This window comes from Dipodomys spectabilis, unplaced genomic scaffold (genome assembly GCF_019054845.1).
Source record: "Dipodomys spectabilis isolate Male_0828 unplaced genomic scaffold, ASM1905484v1 ptg000175l, whole genome shotgun sequence".
NCBI classification, from domain to species: domain Eukaryota; kingdom Metazoa; phylum Chordata; class Mammalia; order Rodentia; family Heteromyidae; genus Dipodomys; species Dipodomys spectabilis.
In genome coordinates this window covers 9,561,597-9,584,708 of record NW_024870852.1, presented here as the reverse complement: position 1 = coordinate 9,584,708, position 23,112 = coordinate 9,561,597, and the positions used below count along the sequence as shown (strand labels likewise).

Here is a 23,112-nt window from a genome sequence, read left to right as displayed (position 1 = left end):
AACTCCATTTTCTTGTAACTACTGGACCTTTGTTTATATGTCTTCTTTAGAAAATTATCTATCTAGTTCCAAGATGTATCAAGAGTGAAATAATCTGGGCCTGAAAAATTATTTTTTTCTTTTTTCTTTTTAGGTATTACTGGCTTACCTTTTTTTTTTTTTTTTTTTTTGGTCAGCTGTCAGGGGCTTGAACTCTGGGCCTGGGCACTGTCCCTGAGCTCTTCAGCTCAAGGCTAGCTCTCTATCACTTGAGCCACAGTGCCACTTCCAGTTTTCTGGTGGTCAATTGGAGATAAGAGTCTCATGGACTTTCCTGCCCGGTCTGGCTTTGAACCACAATCCTCAGATCTCAGCCTCCTGAGTAGCTAGGTTACAAGTGTGAGCCACTGGCTCCCAGATTAGATTAAGTAGGTACAGGGGTATTCAGGTTATCAATTTTTTATCAGAATATTTGGAGGTTTACCAAGGACTTAGTTTACCTAATCTATTTAATAAATATTATGGGTATAATTTATTGTATTCAATTATTGTCCTCTTAATGTTAATGGATTGGTAGCAATAAACTCTTTCTCTAAAAATGGATATTTGAGTCTTTATTACTGCTTAGTATGACTAGAGGCTTATTAATTTTGTCTTTGAATTGACTTTTAGTTTTATTGGCTTTTTGGCTTTTTAAAAATAGTTTTCTATTCTTAATGTCATAGTGTTTGCTGCAACTTTGAATATTTCATTTCCTCTGTTTCCTTTAGGTTTAATTTCTTATTTTGCTCCAATTTCCTAAGGCAGAATGTTAGAATATTGATTTCTAAAGTATTGTCTATCATCCAATAATACTTTCTTATTTATAACCTCTGATGGGAAAGTGGAACGGGGGAAAAGAAGCACTTCAAAACCTGATTTTCTATTTTCACTCTTCAACCCAAACTCTTTTTTTTTTTTTGGTGGGGGGGGTCTGGTCGTGGGACCTGAACTCTGGGCCTAGGCGCTGTCCCTCAGCTCTTCAACTCAAGGCTATCACTCTACTACTTGAGCTACAGCACCACTTCTGACTTTTTTTTTTCTGCGTATGTGGTGCTGAGGAATCGAACCCAGGGCCTCAAGCATACAAGGCAAGCTCTCTACCACTGAGCCACCTTCCCAGCCCAACCCAAGCAATTTGTAATAATCAATGGAATCTTATGAGCTTAACAGAACAAAAAAGTGTCTTCTTGGGGCTGGGAAGGTGGCTCAGTGGTAGAGCACTTGCTTTGTATGCATGAGGCCCTGGGTTCGATTCCTCAGCACCACATAAGCAAAAAAAGAAAAAAGCTGGAAGTGGCGCTGTGGCTCAAGTGGTAGAGCGCTAGCCTTGAGCTGAAGAGCTGAGGGACAGCTCCCAGGCCCAGAGTTCAGGCCCCATGACCGGACCCTCCCCCCCCCAAAAAGTGTCTTCTTTGTTTCTCAGAATTTATATTGTGTTCAAATGATCAATACTCTACTGGATGTCAAAAGCTATTGGTATGGCACAAGTGGTAACTTTCAATATCATTGTACTGTCATTGGGTGCATGTAAGGTACTACAATGAACAAGCAGAGATGGCTGACCCTATTTGGGATTAAGAAAGCCTTTTGTGGGGGGATTTCTTTGTATTGGACCCTATGGTTTTACTGAACTATACCTCACCTCTTGAAGCTTCAGGTCCCTTTAATGGTTTCTAGAACTGGAAAGTATTGTACCATGCACAGCCACTGATGCAAAACAATGCTCTGGTGATCCTTGTAGCATGACATTCCCCTCTCTCCCCCTGCCAATCTGGTTCTGGCTCATCACCCAGAAAAAGCCAGTGTAGGCCACCTAGCTATATAAAGTGTTCTCAGTCCTCCAGGACACATAATTTCCTCTCTCCCAGGAGCCATGGCTGCCCCAATGCTGGCCTTCATTATCTGTGGGCTGCTAACTCAGATGGCCAAAGGTAAATGGAACCCTGTAAAGCATGGATATTAAAGTTAGGTTAAGTCCTGCCTTCCCCTCCCCCACTCAGTATCTTAAGAGAAAAAGAGTCACCTTTGGTTATTTCCTGTTATTTTGGCAGCCCCATGCCCCTCCTTTCTGGAGATTCTTTTGTTAGAGGCATCTAGTAAGCTACTATTTTTTTTTTGTTTTTGTGTGTGTGGGGGGGGTCTGTCATGGGGCTTGACCTATAGGCTTGGGCACTGTCCCTCAGCTCTTCAGCTCAAGGCTAGCACTCTACCACTTGAGCCACAGCACCACTTCCAGTTTTCTGGTGGTTAATTGGAGATAAGAGTCTCATGGTCTTTCCTGCCTGGGCTGGCTTTGAACTGTGATCCTCAGATCTCAACCTCCTGAGTAGCTAGGATTACAGGCTTGAGCCACTGGCACCCAGCTGAGACATTTTGAAAGGCACATGTCCCAGTGCTCTGAGCTCCTTCATCTGTCTCCCTGTACAGCTACCGGTGTCAGCCTGGCCTCTCACCATTCTACTGTGACTATTTCACTCTTGTGTTCTAAGTTGTCAAAAAAAATCTTTCTACCATCTTAAATGTTTCTGTCCCCCAAGTTCCTTCAGAGGGACACCCTCATTTTCACGTTCTTCCATGTAGTTAGCAAGTCTGCATGATCTATTCTGTAGAGCCGTCGTGTGGAAGAGTCTGTGAAGTTGGGGAAGGGAGGGGAGAATGAGCGGTAGCCTGCAGGGTGTGTGCTTGAGCGGGGGAAATTGATTGAATACTGTGCTAATATGTATGGAGATAGAGCAGTGAACCTCCCCTCCTCATATAACTGACACAAACCAATGAAAATTGTACTTTCAATGACTGAAGACATGTTAATAAAAATCAATGCTGTGTAAATTATTTACTCAAGTTATTTTCACATAAATAAGTCTATTTCTGTTTTCAGTACAAGGATAGCTAATACACGCTTTCATCTATGTAAATCATTCAATATAAAATTCTTTAAAATCTATTGCTCCTGTCTGCTTAATGTATTATCAATTTTTAACTATTTGCAAATGCTATAAATAAAATATTTTATTGGGACATCTTTGGGTAATAAACAAGTTGAACTTCAAATACAATTTATCAAATATTTGAAATTTTCTAAACATCCTTTTTGCTTATTTTTCTCTTTTGTTTTGGAGGATTCACTTCAATTCCTCTTAAGTCAGTCTCTTATTCCCTTATAGGTTATGTTTTAAAAATTAATTGTTTAATCCTTCTGAGCCTTATTTTATATGTTTTTAGGTGATGGAGTATCTATCTGACAATTTACAGAGCAACTTTTTATTTTGCCATGCTGTCCATTGCTGTCCAATTAATATATTTAAATTGAATCTAACTGATTCCATACCTGCTAATATTTTGTCTGTATTGCTTGAATATATATCATTGTCCTTCATAGTTTCTAGTATGTGAATTTTGAGACACTGGTAATAACAATTACATGCCCAAGTAATATAATAGCTTCAGAATGGAGATTTTTTTGCGGGGATCGGGGGGGAATGGCTATTGTTACTTTTAAAAATCACGTTATTTTTATTTTTATTTTTTTTGACACTGAGAACAGTTTATTAAGACCTGCCACCAGCTGGGCAATGTTTTGGCTTTATGTACCCTCCTCCATGGCAATGCAATCCGGTTATTTTTAAAAAGTCAATTTGTAGATTATTCCCAATGGTCATTATTTTATTGTTAAGTTAGACTCTAGGAATTCTGTGACATTTCCATTTTGATGTCACTCACATCTACAAAAACGTCTATTTTAGCTACCTTAACATTAACTTCTGGATTTAACCAATCTCACTGCCACCCCTGCTACCAGTCAGGGTTGGTTTTTTCTTTTTCTCCAAATATTATTCTGTGGCTTTATTTCTGTCACCTTAAGAGGTATCTATAAAAAATGAATCCAAAGGGCTGGGAAAATGGCTCAGTGGTAGATCACTTGCCTTGCATGCATGAGGCCCTCGTTTTGATTCCTCAGCACCACATAAGCAAAAAGAAAAAAAGCCAGAAATGGCGCTGTGGCTCAAGTGGTAGAGCGCTAGCCTTGAGCTGAAGAGCTGAGGGACAGTGCCCAGGCCTGGAGTTGAGGCCCCACGACCGGACCCAAAACAAAAAATGAATCCAAAATTGACATCTCTTTCTCTGACATCCTACAGGTATTTTCAATGGCTTTCTTGATGTGTAGGACTGCCATATTGTATTCACCAAAGCGAATCCTTAGCCCATCATTTTCTTTGCTCCAGTCACACTTATCTCTGATTTTACTCTTCAGGGAATAGCACAAATCTCTAATCACAATCACCTAGCTCAGAAAACCATCAATTCATGTTAATTTCTTCATACTCCTCTTTACATATCACCCAAGTCATTGATATCTTAAATCTATAATCTGTGTGTCTGTGTGTCTGTGTGTGCGCACGTGCACGCAGGCATGCATGCACACTAGTACTGGGGCCTGGGCACTATCCCTCAGCTTTCTTACTCTAGACTGTGGTTTCCACTCAAGCCACAGTTGCACTTCTGGTTCCCTGCTGGTTCATTAGAAATTAAGAAATTAAGAGTTCTACAGAATTGCACTTATTTCTCTCTGCCACTTTTTTTTTTTTCTTTTTCCAGTCCTGGAACTTGAACTCAGTCTGGGCACTGTCCCTGAGTTTCTTTTGCTCAAGGCTAGCTCTCTACCACTTGAGCCACAGCGCCACTTCCAGCTTTTTCTGTGTACGTGGTACTAAGGAATGGAACCCAGGGTTTCATGCATGCTAGGCAAGCACTCTACCACTGAGTCACCTTCCCAGCCTCTCTGCCACAATTTTTTGAGGTCACATACCACTATATTTTTATTAGCCTCAAATAGTTGTATAAGGAGGCTTAATTTTGGCATGTTCATTCATGCATGTCGTGTCTTTGATCAAACTCAACCCCCTCCACCACTCTCCTTGTGGCTCCACTTCCCTTTGCAAACCAATCTCAATAAACCATCGTTGTTTCATTTGTAGACATGAACATAAAGTACTTTGATCATCTTCACCCGCCTTCACCTTCTCCATTCTTCCACTCCCCTGCCACTAGTAGCCACACCTCAAAGAGGGTAATTTCCTCTTTCTGTCATTCACTTATTAGGGTGTATGGTAATTGTTTAAAGAGGTTCCACCATGGTATTTCGTACATGATTTTGACTGTACTTTAATCCAACGAATCTCCTTGTCTACCTTTGCTTGCCCTATCCTGTTACTCAACAGCTTTCAGTGAGTTTCCTTTGCCATCTTTATTCACAGATGCAATGTATCTCAGTAATGTTCATTCTCTGAACATTTCTTTCTTGTCAGTCACGGGGTTTGAACTCAAGGCCTGGGCGCTGCCCCTGAGCTCTTTTGCTCAAGGCTAGTACTCTACCACTTTGAGCCACAGCTCCACTTCTGGTTTTCTGGTGATTAATGGAAGATAAAAGTCTCACAGACTTTCCTGCCTTGGTTGGCTTGGAACCCCAGTCCTCAGATCTCAGCCTCCTGAGTAGCTAGGATTACAGGCGTGAGCCACCAGCACCTGGCTCTATCTTTCTCAACGACTTTTTTTGGTATTTGTTATCACATATGTATAGACGACAGAGTAGTAATTGTATTTTTTGTTACAGTATTGGGACTTGAACTCAAGGCCTGAGCACAGTCCCTTAACTCTTGTGCTCAAGGATGCTGCTTTACCACTGGATCACAGCTTCATTTTTAGCTTTTTGATGGTTAATTGGAGATACGAGTCTCGCAGACTATCCTGCCTAGGCTGGCTTTGAATCTCAATTCTCAGATCTCAGCCTTCTAAATAGATAGGATTACAGATGTGAGGTACCAACACTCATATATTTTTGAATGAAGTTATGCCGGTGCTAGAGTTTAACATCTGACCTATTTTTCCTTCCTGCAGCAGGCTGGTGGGAACTAAAGTGCTGGAAAAATGACTTGGGACACTGCAGAAGACGATGTTTAGATAATGAAAGATACATCCGACTTTGTAAGAACAAGGTGTCCTGCTGTCTTCCCTTGCGGTTTTCACATGAATACACTCGAAGACCACCACCTGCCTTCATGCGACCAGATGTCACCATTGACTTCAGTGACTGGACCCCTTTTCCTGTTTCACCGAATCTAAGTGATACATTCCCCTTTAATACAAATGAGCCTTATGAAACTTTCCCCACAACTAAGGAGCAACATACTTCTAAGATTGTAGAGCACACATCTCAGGTATATGTTATTAGAGCTATTTAATCCTTCCTTCTGTGTATAGACCAGATAGAAAGACTCGAGGATTCGAGGAGCTACTTCTACCAAGGCAATGTCACTGGGAAGGTTCCATCAAAGATGAAATGACTATGGAGGTGGACTTAAGTGCTGCAAAAAAGAGACAAGCTTAGAGAGCTGCCTTAAGTCAGGAATGTGTAGCTAGGAGAGTTCTCTTTATGAGGCTTACATTCTTCACCTATATTCTTCTGAATTATTAAAATGCATGGGCCAATTTTGGTCTTGGGTGTATGTCTGCTTTTAAATTATTTTAATTGTACATATCTGTGGGCTGCAGTGTAAAATTTGACATGCATGTGCAATATCTAATGACCAAAGGTGGCTCAAGGTGAGCCACAGCGTCACTTCCGGTTTCCTGGTGGTTAACTAGAGATAAGAGTCTCACAGACCTTCCTACCTGGGCTGGCTTTGAACCACAATCCTCAGATCTCAGCCTCCTGAGTAGCTAGGATTACAGGAGTGAGCCACAAGCACCCGGCTTTTCCCCTATTTTTCTACATTCTTTTTCAAAATTAAGGGGAGGGGGGAAACACATTGTATTTGATACTTTTGTTATTGCTGTGACAAATACCTGAGAGAATCAGCCTAAGGGAGAAAGTATTCATTTTAGTTCACAACTTTAGTCATGTTAGTCCATCATGGTGGAAAAGAGATGGTGGAATGAAGCAGTTCAAATCATGGCAACCAGGAAGTAGAGAAAAAAGAGGATACAGGAAGAGGACAGGACAAGATACAGACCCCAAGGACACACCTCTACTTCCTCCAGCCTACTACCTCCTCCCCAAAAGGCCATCACGTTACAAAGCCATTAAGGGATTAATCCACTCACTAGTCCAGAGCCCTCATAATCTGTCTCCAGATGTGTCATCTCAAAGATATACTAAGGTGTCTTTGAGTCCACTTACATTGACAATTAATATTCACCACACATGCAATCATGGCACATGAGGTACAGTATACTGATCAAATCTGCCTTTGAGCTCCTAGGTTCTAGTTACTGAAAAACATACAACAGAAGTCTGGGATTGTGGCTCAGCAGTAGAGTGCTTGCTTAGCATACATGAAGCCCTGGGTTCAATTCCTTGGGACCACATAAACAGAAAAAGCCAGAAGTGGCTCAAGTGGTAGAGTACTAGCCTTGAGCAAAAGAAGCTCAGGGACAGAACCCAGGCCCCGAGTTCAAGCCCCAGGACTGGGGGGAAAAAAAGGAAAAAAAAAGAAATGAAAAACATTCAACAGGCTACTGTAAATTATAATCCTTTCAGTGTGCCACAAATACTTCTGAGGTTGTAGAGAGAAAGAAATGTTTATTCACTATCATTGGTAAGGTAAATGAGTTCAACCATTCTGGAAGTCAGTATGGTATTCCTCAAAACAATTAAAAAATGGTATTCCCATTCATGCCCCTTTGGGGCCGCATGAAAAATAAATAAATAAAAAATAAAAAATGGTATTCCCATATAATCCATGGTATGTATACTAGTATGTGCATTTGAATATATTCCCAAAAGAATCAAGGTCAGCTTGCTGTACATGTACATCCATGTTTATTATGCATTATTCACAGTAGCCATGAAGTCAGCTTGGGTGTCCAGCAATGGATACATGGATAAAGAAAATGTGGTTACGATGAGATGTACAAGATGTTATGTTGAAAAACGAACTTTATAACTTTGGCATTGGGGGGGAGGGAAGGAATAGCGGGGGAGAAGGGAAAGGATGGTAAGGGGAAACAAAGGAGGAGGCAACAATGCTTGATAAGAAATGTACTCATTACCTTGTTCATGTAATTGTAACCCCTCTGTACAGTATTTTCACAATAAAAAAATGTGGTTACATATACACACAGCAGAGGTAATAGACAGCCATTATGAAGAAAGAAATCATTATTTGATAGAAACTGGATGGAACTGGAGATCATCATGTATCATATAGACAAGTATTACATGATTTTTCTCATGTATGAAAAACAGGGGATTAAAAAAAGGACAAAAAAAGATCACAACATTAAAAGACTTCTAAGGGAGGTAGAAGGGAGAGGAGAAAAAAGTAATATAGGGGGTTAACATGATCAAGGAACATTGCTACACTTATCAAAATGTAATGATGAGACCATTTTTATGTACAATTTAATATATACCTTTTTTGGGTCAGTCCTGGGGCTTGAACTCTGAGCCTGGGTGCTGTCCCTGAGCTCTTCAGCTCAAGGGCAGTGCTCTATCACTTTAAGTCACAGTACCACTTCTGGTTTTCTGGTGGTTAATTGGAGTCTCACAGACTTTCCTGCCTGGACTGGCTTTGAACTGCAATCCTCAGATCTCAGCCTTCTGAATAGCTAGGATTACAGGTGTGAGCCACTGGTGCCTGGCTATATACCAATTTTTAAAAATGAAGAAAAGCTCCTTTTTTTTTTTCCACAATGAAAGCTTTGTCCTCTACTATACTTTTCCTTATCTCCAAAAAAGAAAGGTTCTTATCTCCAATAAACCATCAGAAAACTGGAAGTATACTGTGACTCAAGTGGTAGAGCACTAGCCTTGAGCTGAAGAGCTTAGGGACAGTGCCCAGGCCCAGAGTTCAAGCCCCACGACTGACCAAAAAATAAAATAAAAAATTTTTTAAAAAATAGGGAAAAACAGTGATTACAACTGAAGGGAACAACCTCCCATTTTTCTCCCCAAAGAGTCAGCTTCTCAGACCTTATAGAGGGGCAGGGACCACAGAGACAGGGGAAGGGAAATGAGAGTGAATGTAATTATGCACTACAAATGCATACATGAAGCTAGAACAATAAAACCAGTTGAAATTGTTCTGGGAAGGGCGTGAGGGGATGGGGGGAGTGCTGGGGGGTGAAATTGCTTTAGATTTGTTATCGTCTCAAGTGGAAGCACCATAATGAACCTCCCTTGTAGAACTAAAGTATGTTAATAAAAATAGATTTCTTACATGACAAACCTCACTCAGCCATGAATGACTTTTGTAACAAAAATATAACCCTGATTTGGAAGACATCAATAGTCTCATTGAAACAAAATGAATGTCCTGCAATATACTGCCCTCTAGTGGATATTTTCACTTGTTTATTTATTTTATTAATTTATTAATCTTATTAGCAAATTATGATTGTATTCACTTATGGGGTGCAACCTGGTGTTCTGATATATTTAAATTATGTGGCAGGATAAAAATCAAGATAATTAAGATATTTACAGCACTGCTGACCTAAAGGTTTCTTTCTTTCTTTCTTTCTTTCTTTTTTTTTTGCCTGTGAAGCTAGAGATCAAATTCATGACAATTTGCCTGTTTGGCAAGCATTCTACCACTGAGTTACATCCTCTTGCCCCTAGTAAATTCTTTTGCCTTAAAGGCCAGATAAGTTCAGACAGCTGAAGTTTCACAGTTACAGGAGTTATGTGGTCATAAACATACAAGCATGTTTAAGCAATAAAATAACTACTCTCCAAAAACAATATATGCCCAAGATTTGCAATAAGACCTATGATAATTAAATTGTCCAAAGAGCCAGGCACTGGTGGCTAATGCCTGTAAACTTAGTTGCTCAGGAGGCTGAGATCTGAGGACTGTGGTTCAAAGCCATCCCAGGCAGGAAAGTCTGTGAGACTTTTATCTCCAATAAACTATCAGAAAAAGCTTGATGTAGCACTATGGCTCAAGTAGTAGAGTGCTAGCCTTGAACAAAAGAAGCTCAGGGATAGAGCCCAGGCCCAGAGTTCAAGACCCAGGACAGGAAAGGAAGAAAAAGAAGAAAGGAAGGAAGAAAGAAAAAAAGAGGAAGGAAGGAAGGAAGGGAAGAAAGAAGGGAAGGAAGGAAAACAAGGAAGAAAGGAAGGAAGGAAGGGACAGAGAGAGAGAAAAAGAAAAAAGAGAAAAAAATGTCAAAAGACACAAATACAGACTCGAAAACAGCAAAAAGAAAAAAGAAAGAAACAATTTGCTATACATAAGCAATAATCAATAAAGTTGAGAGCTGAATTTCCCCTCACAAGCCTTGGAAGCCTAAAGGAAGTGAAACTACATTTTTCCCTACCAGTTGAACTTATGGCTTTTTGATGGTTAAATGAAGATAATGCATTTCATGGACTTTCTGTTCCAGGCTAGCTTTGAACTGCAATCTTCAGATCTCAAGCTCCTGAGTAGCTAGGATTACAGGTATGGGCCACCAGCATCTGGCAAGGAATGACATTTCTTAAGTGCTAAAATAAAAACTTAATCAAGCAAGAATTTTATATCGAACAATGACATTCTTCAAAAATGAAGGGAAATGAAAACATTCTTAGTATAGAAAAATGGATAAATTTTTACTAAAGAGGACATTTGACCCACTAACTGTTCAAGCCTCCTGGGATTACAAGTGTGAGCCACTGGCTCCCAGATTTTGATAATTAATAGTTCTTTTTAGTGTAGCTTTGGAATTTTTTTTGTCATAAGTCGACTTAAATGACCTATTCATATTCTTACAGAGGCTCACAAAAAGCCATTTTTATGCATGCAAGATTGATTTATTACATGCTGATTTCATTTGCTGTTTGAACTGGTAGAAATAGAGAAATATAATTTCTAGCTGAGCTGCAGGCAGCTAAAGTTCACCGCTCACATTTTCCCCTTTAGAAGTAGTCATCTGAGCTGAAAGGGGAGTTACATTCAGAAAGTAAAAATATGACTTCCAGTAAAAACATACATTATTGAGTGAGGTGAAAGTAGCTTCATCAATATTTTTGTCAACTCAGAAGGAGAACAAAAATCTAGACAGCTCTGTGGACTGAATAGCATGACACCATAAAAATTATAGAAGAAGCTGGGTGCCAGTAGCTTACACCTATAATCCTAGCTACTCAGGAGGCTGAGATATGAGAATTATGGTTCAACGCAAGCAGGAAAGTCGGTGACACTCTTATTTCCAATTAACCACTAAAAAGCTGGAAGTAGAGCTGTAGCTCAAGTAGTAGAACCTTGAGAAAGGAAAAAAAAAAGAGCTCCAGGACAGCACTCAGGCCCTGAGTTCAAGCTCCATGATTGGCACAAAAGGAGGAATAAAGAAGAAGGAGCAAGAGGAGGAGTAAGAAGAGGAGGAGGAGGAGGAGAGGAAGAAGAAGGAGAAGGAGAAGGAGAAGAAGGAGAGGAAGGAGAAAAAGGAGAGGAAGGAGAAAGAGAAGAAGAAGAAGAAGAAGAAGAAGGAGAAGGAGAAGGAGAAGGAGAAGGAGAAGGAGAAGGAGAAGGAGAAGGGGAAGGGGAAGGGGAAGGGGAAGAGGAAGAAGAAGAAGAAGAAGAAAAAGAAGAAGGAGGAGGAGGAGGAGAAGGAGGAGGAGGAGGAGGAGAAGAAGAGGAGGAGGAGGACAAGGAGGAGGATGAGGAGGAGGAGGACGAGGAGGACAAGGAGGAGGAGAAAGAGGAGGAGAAAGAGGAGGAGGAGGAAGGAAAAAATATGTATGTATGTATGTATTATAGAAGAAAGAATAATTCTTCCAGGGAGTAGTTATAGTTAACATGTGCCCTGATCTACCATAGCTTAAAAATAATAGATTAAGTCAAAGCCAAATCATAGTAGCACATACTATTAAATAGTAAGTCATTAATATTTTGTCTTTCATTAGCGACATTATTTCACAGGGACATTATCTGAGTATTTCATGTTTTTTCTATTATTTCATTTGTCTTACAGCCCCTTGCACACACAGTAAATGAATTATTTTCTTATTCTAAACATCAGGAAGGAATTCATTTACCTGCATAAATCATCTACTAAAACAAAACAAAATACCAAATGCATTCAATTTGAAATCAAGACCCAGGGAATGTGCTGAACAACAAGTATCTCACATAAAGCTATTCTGATTCTGAATTCTGTCTCACCAATACCAACAAAGTGAGCTAGCTATATGCTGTATCCTATGAAGCAGACCTTTTTGAGAATCTAGTATATGTAAGTTGATATTACCTGCCAAACTTCTTCACTCAGGATCAGTGTCACCTGAAAGATTAAAAATTAGAGTTACATTTTACAATTGCTCACTGCTGATTTGGCTTTTGTAAACTTGCTCAAGCTAGCACTAACCCCCCCCCCCCCTCCCTTCTGGTGGTCTGTGGTCATAGATAAAGAACAAACAGGTATATGTTTTTCTAGTTCCTGTTTGAAAATTCCCTAAGTGGCTAAATGGGACCCAGGATAAGGACCCAAGATAAGGACCCAAGATAAGGACCACCTGGCAAGTCCAGCAAACTAGGCCAAATGTTAATCAATCACAAGCCTGTAACTATGTAAACTCCCCTCCAGAGTGACGGCTCCCCCTAGACTTGCCCCTAGCCAACTGTTTTACAAAGAGTGTTATAAACTTCCCAGTGTAGTAAAAATGATTGCTGGAGTGTATAGTGACCTCTAAACGGGCCAATCCCCAGACGCCTTGTGTTATGTGTCAGTCTTGGGGTTTCTGCCTTTAAAAATGCCTGTAACCGCTGCTCGGGGCTCTCTCCCTTGCCGAAGCAGAGAGACCATTTGCTCAAATGCTGAATAAACTCCTCTTGCTTATTGCATCTCCCGGCCTGGAGTCTGAGTTTCTGGGGCGCCCTCCCGTTGATGAAAGTATCCTAGGGGACTAGGGTCTTTCACACCTATCAACAAAGCTCTCCTACCTCCTCCATCTCTTGTCTTCTCTCATGGGTAGAGATACAAACATACAGTTCATCCCCTGGACCCCTGTGGGCTTTCACAAACATAGGGATATGCTTGCAGGCTCGGTACAATCAGATCTCAATGTTCCAAGAAAAGCAAATTGGTTTGGCTCCTACAGTGTGCCAACTTCCTGGCAGAATTCAGTGTACTATTTGAGATCTACTGAGGCATGACTTGATTTTGGAATTTCTGATCTATTTGTTCCTTAATTTATCACATTTAGTCATAATGATAGTTTGGGGAAGAGCAACATACACACCCAAACAATTTTTCCAAACCTCTCAAATACTGAGATGTAAAAAGTGATACAATCATTTAAGCAGCATACTTTCGGTGAGGTCTCTGGGAGAGAGCCTTCAAAGGAAATGTGGGGAGACAAGGATTCAGGGGTAGGCACTCATTTATTATTGCTTATCTGCCTCTTTTCTACATAGTGACAATGCTGGAGGCAATGCAGGCATCTATGACAATGGGTACAAATGCACAAAAAGAATAAGTTAACATAATAGAAATATCTGTCCAGGTGAAGCTGTCATGGATGCCATGAGCTTTATGTGACATAAGAAAAACAAAACTAGGGCTGGGAAGGTGGCTCAGTGGTAGAGCGCTTGCCTTGCATGCCTGAGGCCCTGGGTTCCATTCCTCAGCACCACATAAGCAAAAAGAAAAAAGCCGGAAGTGGCGCTGTGGCTCAAGTGGTAGAGCGCTAGCCTTGAGCTGAAGAGCTGAGGGACAGCGCCCAGGCCCAGAGTTCAGCCCCCCCCCCCCCCCAAAAAAAAAGAAAAGAAAAAAGCAAAACAAAATCAGAGTTTATATGGGACAATTTTAAAAAATGTTTTCATGTTTCACATTATATCCTACTGTACTTTCTGTTATATTGTGGATTTATAGTTAGAATGTGATCTAGAATTTAGTCTTAATTCTTAAGTTCAGAAGATATGATTTCTGTCTCTGTCTCTTCTCTCCCTCCCTCTCCCTCTCTCTCTTTCTGTCCCTCTCCCTCTCTCTGTCTTTCTGTCTCTTTCTCTCTATCTCTCTGTCTCTCTCCCTCCCCCTAGTCCTGGGGCTTGAACTCTGAGCCTGGCCACTGTCCCTGAGCTATTTTACTCAAGGCTAGGATTCTACCACAGCTCCACTTTCTGTTTTTGTTTGGTTATTTTGTTGTTGTTGTTTTTGAACTTGAACTTGGGGCCTGGGCACACTGTCCCTGAGCCTCTTTGTGCTCAAAGCCAGTGTGGTATCACTTGAGTCACAGCACCACTCCTGCCCAAGTTAGTTTCAAATCACAATCCTCAGATCTCAGCCTCCTGAGTAGCTAGGATTACAGGCGTTGAGCCACAAGCACCTGGCATCCATTTTTGGTTTATCTGATAATTTATTGGAGAGAAGAGTCTCATAGAGGGCTGGGAAGGTGGCTCAGTGGTAGAGTGCTTGCTTAGCATGCATGAAGCCCTGGGTTTGATTCCCCAGCACCACAAAAACAGAAAAAAACCAGAAGTGGCGCTGTGGCTCAAGTGGTAGAGTGCTAGCCTTGAGCTGAAAAGCATAAGGAGAACACCCAGGCCCAGAGTTCAAGCCCCATGACGGACCGAAAAAAAGTCTCATAGATTTTACTGCCTGGGCTGGCTTTGAACTGTGATCCTGAGATCTTAAGTCTCCTGAGTAACTAGGGTTATGTGTGTATGTCAATGGCTCCTGGCTTTTTTTTTTTTTTTTCCCAACTTTCATGCTCTTACTCTTTCAGTTTGTTTCATATGATTTGAGGGGAAGAATAAGACTCTCCTTCCTCCCTCCCCCACAGTGTAACCCCCCGCTTTCACTATATTTGATGTCAGTATAACTTGTGGAGGAGATGGGGACAAACAAGTCATTTAAGGATTCAGGTGGATCTATTGCAACAATGAGAAGTACAAAATGTCATGTCAAAAACGAGCTTTACAATGTCGGTGTGGGGGGGGAGGGGGGAAAGGATTGGGTGGGGGGGGAGGGGGGAGGCTGGGAAGGGAGGTGAAGGATAAACAAAGGAGGAGGCTGCAATGCTTGGTAAGAAATGTATGCATTATCCTGCCCATGTAATTGTAACCCCTCTGTACAGTATGTTCTCAAATAAAATAAAATTAAATTAAAAAAAAAAAGACTCTCCTTCCTTCCTTCCTTCCTTCCTTCCTTCCTTCCTTCCTTCTTTCCTCCCTTCCTTCCTTCCTTCCTGCTTGCTTTTTGAGATGGACTCTGTGTAATTCACTCTTCCGTAGAACTCATTATATAGCTCAGTCTGCCTCAACTTTGTGATCCTCCTGCCGTGGTTTCCTGAGAGCTGGGATTATAGATACATGCCACGTAGGCAGTAAGACTTTTTTTGTCGGTCACAGGGCTTGATCTTTGAGTCTGGGTGCTGTCCCTCAGCTCTTCAGCTCAAGATTCAAACTCTACCACTTGAGCCACAGCGTCACTTTCAGTTTTCTGGTGGTTTATTGGAAATAAGAGTCTCACAGACTTTCCTGCCCAGGCTGGCTTTGAACCATGATCCTCAGATCTCAGCCTCCTGAATAGCTAGGATTACAGGAGTGAGCCACCAGCGCCCAGCTCAGTAAGACATTTTAAAAGTCTTTTTTTGTTGTTTTTGGTTTTTTTTTTTTTTTTGTCGGTTGTGGACCTGAACTCTGGGCCTGGGTGCTGTCCCTTAGATCTTCAGCTCAAGGTTAGCCCTCTACCACTTGAGCCACAGTGCCACTTCCGGCTTTTTCTGCTTATGTGGTGCTGAGGAATCGAACCCAGGGCCTCATGCATGCAAGGCAAGCACTCTACCACTGAGCCACCTTCCCAGCCCATAAAACTGTAAGTTTACTATAAATTACAGAGAAAGGAGATAGTAACTCAGTTCACTCTATCAGTTTCACTCCAGTTTTGGAAATAAACAAAACTACAAAACATATACCAATGCAGGGCACATGGGCAGCAAAGATGGCGCTGGGAGAGAGTAGAGTGGGCTGAGCCCAGTTTGCCTTCCGTTCAGTGTGTAAGTAACCAGCCCGAGAAAGCTTAGGTGCAAGATAGGGTGTGACCTTGACAGTGATTGGTTCCTCTTCCTCCCCTGCCATGCCACCCGCCCTTTTTGTCTTTAAAAGAGGCTGCTCTCTGTTAATAAACGAGATTTCTTCCTGCTTGATTTGGCTCCCCGCTGTGTCTGATTGTCTCCCGGGCTGAGGGAGGCTGGGGAAAGGGCGAGCAGCTGCACTTACCTTTCCTCGGTCCCCGTCCGTCTTTCGTGGGACGGACGAAGACCCAACATACCACAGTTCATTCTGAACATGGTTCTTGAGACCATAGATTACCTCTGCTTTTCTCACTACTCAATCTGCAACTCCTTGATCAGGATAGCAGAAGGAAGAAGGCATGCATGAAAGAAGATATGAATGTAAACCTTGTAATTCATCCACACCTGTGCGCGTGCATACTCATGTGCAAAACCAGCTTGTTCCATCCACTGCATTTTTTTTTATTGTAAAGATACTGTACAGAGGGATTACAGTTACATAAGTAAGGTAATGAGTACATTTCTTATTGAGCATTGTTACCCCCTCCTTTGTTTTCCCCCCACTATCCCTTCCCTCCCCACCTCTCCAACTCCTCCCTCCCCCCACAAGTTGTAAAGTTTGTTTTCAACATAGTGTCTTGCACATCTCATTGTTACATTGGGTCAACTTGTATCCTTGTTTCAGCATTTGGTTATTTCCCTTCCCTTTCCCAAATTAGAAAAATGTATATACAAGATGTAGGGTACCAGAATCAAATACTGTGAAAACAGAGGTTATACCAGGGGGGAAGAACATACAAAAGAAAGAAAAAAAGTCATATAGTACATTAAAAATCTCTTGTGTCCCTATCTTGGGGTTTATTTCGCTTAGCATCATCTTATATGGTCATATGTACATAGCTTTTGACCTTTTCTTGCATTTTTTCTTTACTGACAAAGCTTTCATTTTATTATTAGAGTGTCCTCCAAAGAAACCTCCTATATAAAACAGTAGCTGGAAACAAAATAGACCAAAACTTACAAAAAGGGTTAAAACGGTAATCAAGCCAAAGAGAGCGCCCAGGAGCTTTGTCCTGAGCTAGGGACAGTCCTCTTCCTAGGGTGCACAGCCACCAGCCTCTTCCCAGGGTGCACAGCCACTAGCCGAGACAGGAGGAAGATTGCGGCTCACGCCTCACCGGTGCGGCTCCTCATGCTTCCTCTGCGGGACACTTTGACCTGACCACACACTGCTGTTTGGACTGGATGTGATCCCGGTAACCAGGTTCCTGCCATGGCCCCTCCCTGTGCCATGTCTGGGCCCACACCACTCACTAGTCAGGGGGTAAAGACTGTAGGTCCCTCACCTCTGCTGAGGCTTCCAATGACAGAGACCCTGAGGAAATCCTCACTGACAAGAGAGAAGCCACTATTCGCTCCCTGAGAAAAAAATCCTTGTAGCTGGATAGGGATGGTCTCTTATCTTGTAGGAGTCGTCAACTACTGAGCTCTTCACTGTGTCCATTCCATACCAACCCAAATGGCTGATCCTTCATGGCCAGCAGAGACAGTGCGTATCTTCAGTTCTGTCATGGAATCCATCTGATGTGCAATTTGTCAAAAATCACTAAGCACTATCAAGAAGCTTGGGAGTGACTATACCGTGGTGCCCAGCTAGAGTCAAAATCAATATTGGACAACAAACTTTCAGGAAGAAGTGTATAAATTCCTTAATATATATGTCACACCAAGACTGAACTAAGAGGATACAGATAGCTTAAACAGATCTATAATGAGGTCAAATGAGTCACAGAGAATCTCTAAACAAAGAAAATTCCCAGAGCAGATGAATTTACTACTGAAGTATTCCAAACATTTAAAGAACTAACATTAAATGCCTCACAAACTATTACCAAAACTACAAAGAGAAAGAATTATCAAATTGCACTCTAAAGAGTCAATACTACCCTAATAGCAAAATCAGGTAAAATAAGGGCCATGTCTGTAATCCTAACTACTCGGGGAGGCCCAGTTCTGAGGATCATGGTTCCAAGCCAGCCGAAGCAGGGAAGTCTGTGAGACTCTTCAGTTAACCACCAGAAAACCAGAAGTGGCACTGTGGCTCAAAGTGGTAGAACACTTTTAGCTTTGAGCAAAAACTGCTTAGAGACAGTGCCCAGGTTGAGAGTTCAAGTCCCATGATTGCTGAATGGGGGAGGGGGAGAGAGTACAGCAGTTAGTATGCTGGCTAGCTATAGCTCTGCATCTAAGGCTCTACCCAAGACAAAGAAAAGCACAAAGGTGTACATATCAGCTACTTGGCTGGCTAGAGCCCTAACCCACCATCCAATACAGTGGTTAAGATTTACATACAACTGACTGAAGCTATTTCCTCCTCATTTTTCAAGTGAAACATTCAACTGGAGAAATAGGTGGAAAAGGGAAAAACTCACCATGTAAAACCAGAGTTGGCAATAGATTCCATGTATAGAACAAAGAATGAGCTGTGGGCTGCAGAGCTCTTGTTCTCCTGCTATCTAGGTTCAAAGACTCCCCCCATGCACTCCTAACTGCCACCTAACACCCTGGGAACCACCACTCAAACCCAAGTCAAAGAAGCCAACTCCTCAGACTTGGGTTGAGACTTTCACTCCACAGGACCAGCCCACCTCACCCCAGAAGATGGCTCTGACTCCAAACCCTCAGACATTGTACTCAAGCTGTAGCTACTCAATCCAAGGCCCCAAAGGGCATATTTGAGATAACACAACAGGAAATCTGCAAACAAAAAGAAGTAGTGAGGATGAGAGATTAGAGAAGCGCCTTTATTGTATTGATCGACCTTAGCACACATATACTCTTCCCTTTTGATCTTTTTTAACCTGTTTCAATCTTTTAATCTCTTCTATATTGTCATTTTTCTCATTGCTTTTTCTTTTCATTTTTCTATCTCTTGTTTGCAAACTATTTTACTGGTGATTTCCTCTCTTTTTCTTATTATTCTAACTTTTATATCTTGGTGCAATTTCTCCACAATAACTGGGTGATGTTGTTACACGTTCATATTTCCTTATCTGCCTCACACACAGTTTATTCCCCTTACCCCATCTTTCTTCTTCCTTGTTTCTTGAACCCTTATCCCCACCATTTATTTTTACTAGGTCTTTTTAACTTCTGTATAAATAAGTTTTAGTCTTCTAACATTCTACTGCATCATTTAAGGATGTTAGACCCATTCATATAAAATTATTAAGATGAAAGAAGCCATGTACAAATACCATAACAAAATTAAAAATATAAAGAGCTAAATGGATTCAAAATATACACTAATGATCAATTAAATGGGTACAAATAAACAGCTGAATGAAATAAAGAAAATAATGCAAAGCATAAAAGGAAACTTCAATAATAATAATATAGAAATCCTGAAAATTTCAAATCAAAGCTGTGACAGAAAATGCACATTAACTCATATCTGACAGGTCCCAGTGGCTCACAATTATAATCCTAGGTAGTTAGGAGGCTGAGATACAAGGATTTCAGTTTGAAACAAGCCTGAGCAGACAGAACCACAAGACTCATATCTCCAATTAACCAGCAAAATATCAGAGTTGGAGGCATGGTTCAAGTGGTAGAGTATCAGTTACAAGTTAAAAACTGAGTATGTGAGGCCCTGAGTTCAAACCCCAATACCAACACACACACACACACACACACACACACACACACACACACACACGCACATACACACACACACACACACACACACATATACACACACACACACAATTAGTTGAAAGTTTCTCCAACAGAGAGACTCACATGGAAGACAGAATATGGCTCGGTGACAAAATAGATGTCATAGAAAAATCATATGAAGACAAAGAAACAGGAAGGAACAAACATGAATGAAATGAGCAATACTGTTAACTCTTGGACTCCACTAAAGGACCAAACCTATGAATCATAGGCATTGAAAGAGAAGATGTAAAGTAAAGGCATGGGAAATATATCAATAAAGTAGGAGAAAGCTTCCTAAATCTTGAGAGAGACATGCGCATTCAGGCACTGGAGGCCTTTAAGACTCCAAAAAGACAAAATCAGAATATAATCTCTCCATATAATATTATCATTAAAAACATTAAATATAGAGTGTAAGGAAAGAATTTTGAAAGCTTCAAGGGAGATGTGCCAAGTTACCAATGGAGGCAAACCCATCAATATAACAGCAGACATCTTTCAAAAGAACTTTAAGAGCTGGGCGCCAGTGGCTCACGCCTGTAATCTTAGCTACTCAGGAGGCTGAGATCTGAGGATCGTGTTTCAAAGCCAGCCCAGGCAGGAAAGTCCGTGAAACTCTTATCTCCAATAAACCACCAGAAAACTGGAAGTGGCGCTGTAGCTTGAGTGGTAGAGAGCGCGCCTTGAGCTGAAGAGTTAAGGGACAGTGCCCAGGCCCAGAGTTCAAGCCCCATGACTAACAAAAAAAAAAAAAAAGAACTGTAAGGTAAAGATGATTTGTAATAATGAATTCAAAGCACTAAAATAATTGCAGATTACTCAAGAAATTACTCATTTATAATTGAAAGATAAATTTTAAAATAAAAAGGCTCTGGCCTGTAATCCTAGCATCTCAGGAGGTTGAGATTTGAGGAACACAGTTCCAAGCCAGCCCAGGCAGGAAAGGTCAGGAGATGCTTAGCTCCAATTAACCATTAGAAAACCGGAAGTGGCACTGTGGCTCAAATGGTAGAGTACTAACCTTGAGCATAAAGAGCTCAGTGACAGTGTCCAGGCCCTGAGTTTGAGCTCTACAACCAACCACCACAGCAAAAAAGCTACCCATGCAAAGCAAAAAGTAAAGTAATTTGTAATGTCTACATTAAAAAAAATAGAGATATCTCAACTCAAATAAATAGCCTAATGATATACCTCTAGTAAAAAAGAAAAAAAATAGGAACAAGCCAAATCTAAATATAGCAGACAGAAAGAAATAAAAAGCCAGGCACCAATGACTCACATTTGTAACCCTAGATAAACAGGAGGTTGAGATCTGAGGATCACGGTTCACAGCCAACCCAGGCAAGACAGTCCATGAGACTCATCTCCAATTAACCTCTAGAAAACGAGAAGTGGCACTGTGGCTCAAAGAGGTCGAGCACTAGCCTTGAGCGAAAAAGCTCAGGGACAGTGCCTAGGCCCCAAGTTCAAACCCACAACTGACAAAAAAAAAAGCTCAGAAATTAATTAAATAATAATTATTAATAACTAAAAAGCTATGCAAAGAGTAAATGAAACAAAAAATAGGTTCTCTGAACAAACAAATACAATTGATAAAAAAAGCTTCAGTTAATCTAATTAAAAGGAGGCAGAAAATAACCCAAATTAATAAAATTAGAGGTGAATTGGGGAATATCACAACAAATAGTAATAAAATACAAAAGACTATGAGGGAATATTTTGAAAACCTATATTCAAAAAACTGAAATCTAAAAGAAACAGATTCCTAGAAGCAATTGGCCTACCAAAATTGAGCCGAGAATGTATAAACTTTACCAATAGATCTACAGCTTGATAACAAGCACTGAGATTGAAGCCACAATAGTCTCTCAGAAAGAAAGCCCAGGACCCAATGATCCACTGCTAAATTCTACCAGGCCTTAAAAAAATAAAAAAAGAACGAACACCAATACTCAAAATTTCCATGAAATAAAAAGAGAAGAAACACTATAAACCTTGTTCTATGAAGCAAGTATCGTACTCATACTAAAACCCAACAAAGATACACACGTGCACACAAACACACACACACACCATAGAGAATTGCAGACCCATTTCATTGATGAAGATAGACCCAAAAATTAATACTCATAAGCTGAACTTCAAGCCACATTGAAGATTGTCCCCTGTAATCTAGTTGTTTTCATTCCAGAGATGTAAGGGCAGTTCAGCATGTACAAATCAACAAATCTAACACAGCACAAAAACAGAACAAAAGACAAAAAAAAAATCACATAGTCAGAGCACACAGTGAGGAATGAACATTGCCTGGTTCCCAAGATCCTCCCCAGATCCACTGATCCCCAAAGGGCAAAAGGGAGGGGCCAAGGGACACGCTACAACCTCTCTGTAGATACCTGGAGGCCTGACTGTAGCTGCCTACCGTCTGATGCCAGCCTCAAAGCAGTGAACCCCTCTCCCACTACAATGAGTTGAGGGCAGCAATGGCTTCTCAGACCCTGGCCCTGCATGCTGCTGCTTTTCCTGTCACAACCTTGCAGGGCCTAAGGCAAAGCTCCCACCAGGCCACTGGGCAAAGAAGTGCCTTTGGGTGGTGGCAGATAATGTTCAAGTGGTTCTACCTGGAGCAGAAAAGCTAAGAGCCAGTGTCCAGTTCCTGAGTTCACACCCCAGTACTGGCACATTTAAAAATGTATCACGAGCCGGGCACCAGTGGCTCATGCCTGTAATCCTAGGTACTCAGGAGGCTGAGATCTGAGGATTATGGTTCAAAGCTAGCCCGTGCAGGAAAGTCCGTGAGACTCTTACCTCCAATAAACCACCGGAAGTGGCAACCCATGACGGACAAAAAAACTTGATCACGAAATTTTGTGGGTTTTTAAAAAATGGAACGATGAAACCAATTCTCTGAGCAGTACACAAGGTGTTTGTTTGTACTGGCTTCGGTAGGGAGGCAGAGAAGTACTGAGGGCTTCTTACCAATGGTTTGTGATGCTGCAGGATTGAACATTGTCCCTTAGGTCCATGCATTTCATTTTATTTGGTTCTGTGGATAGTGTAAGTAATGGGCAAATGAGTTCTAATTTACAATATCTAGTCTTGCTAGATGTGAAAAAGGTTGCTAGTGACAAAAGTAGAGCTAGTAAACTAATACATTGAATACATTTTGTGTTAAAATTTATAGGAAGATTGTAAATATTTTTGGAGTCAAATTGCTAAAATACCCTTGAAACATGGCAGATGCATAAATAACCCTGACCACTGGGTGGATGCAGATGGGAAGGGTTCTAGGCCAGAACCTTCCTTTCAAATTGGAGCTTTTGGGTTTTTTGTTTTTTTGTTTTTGTTTTTGTTTCTTTGGTCCAGTCATGGGGTCT

General features: G+C 41.1%; 1 protein-coding gene across 1 annotated transcript; it reads left to right on the top strand.

Moving 5' to 3' along the window:
* Window positions 1-1,894: 1,894 nt before the first annotated feature.
* Window positions 1,895-22,184, top strand: Defb125 (defensin beta 125). Its single transcript, XM_042694638.1, has 3 exons — window positions 1,895-1,966; window positions 5,937-6,236; window positions 22,128-22,184. Exons 1-3 carry the CDS (start codon window positions 1,895-1,897, stop codon window positions 22,182-22,184), a joined length of 429 nt encoding a protein of 142 aa, XP_042550572.1.
* The last annotated feature ends 928 nt before the right edge of the window (window positions 22,185-23,112 follow it).

Excerpts from the sequence above, each read along its gene's own strand:
- Defb125 (XM_042694638.1), top strand. The coding sequence starts at position 1,895 with ATGGCTGCCCCAATGCTGGCCTTCATTATCTGTGGGCTGCTAACTCAG. Across the intron at positions 1,967-5,936 it reads CCAAAGGTAAATGGAACCCT|TGCTGGAAAAATGACTTGGG; the intron begins GTAAAGCATGGA and ends TGGGAACTAAAG. Across the intron at positions 6,237-22,127 it reads TTGTAGAGCACACATCTCAG|ATACCTGGAGGCCTGACTGT; the intron begins GTATATGTTATT and ends ACCTCTCTGTAG.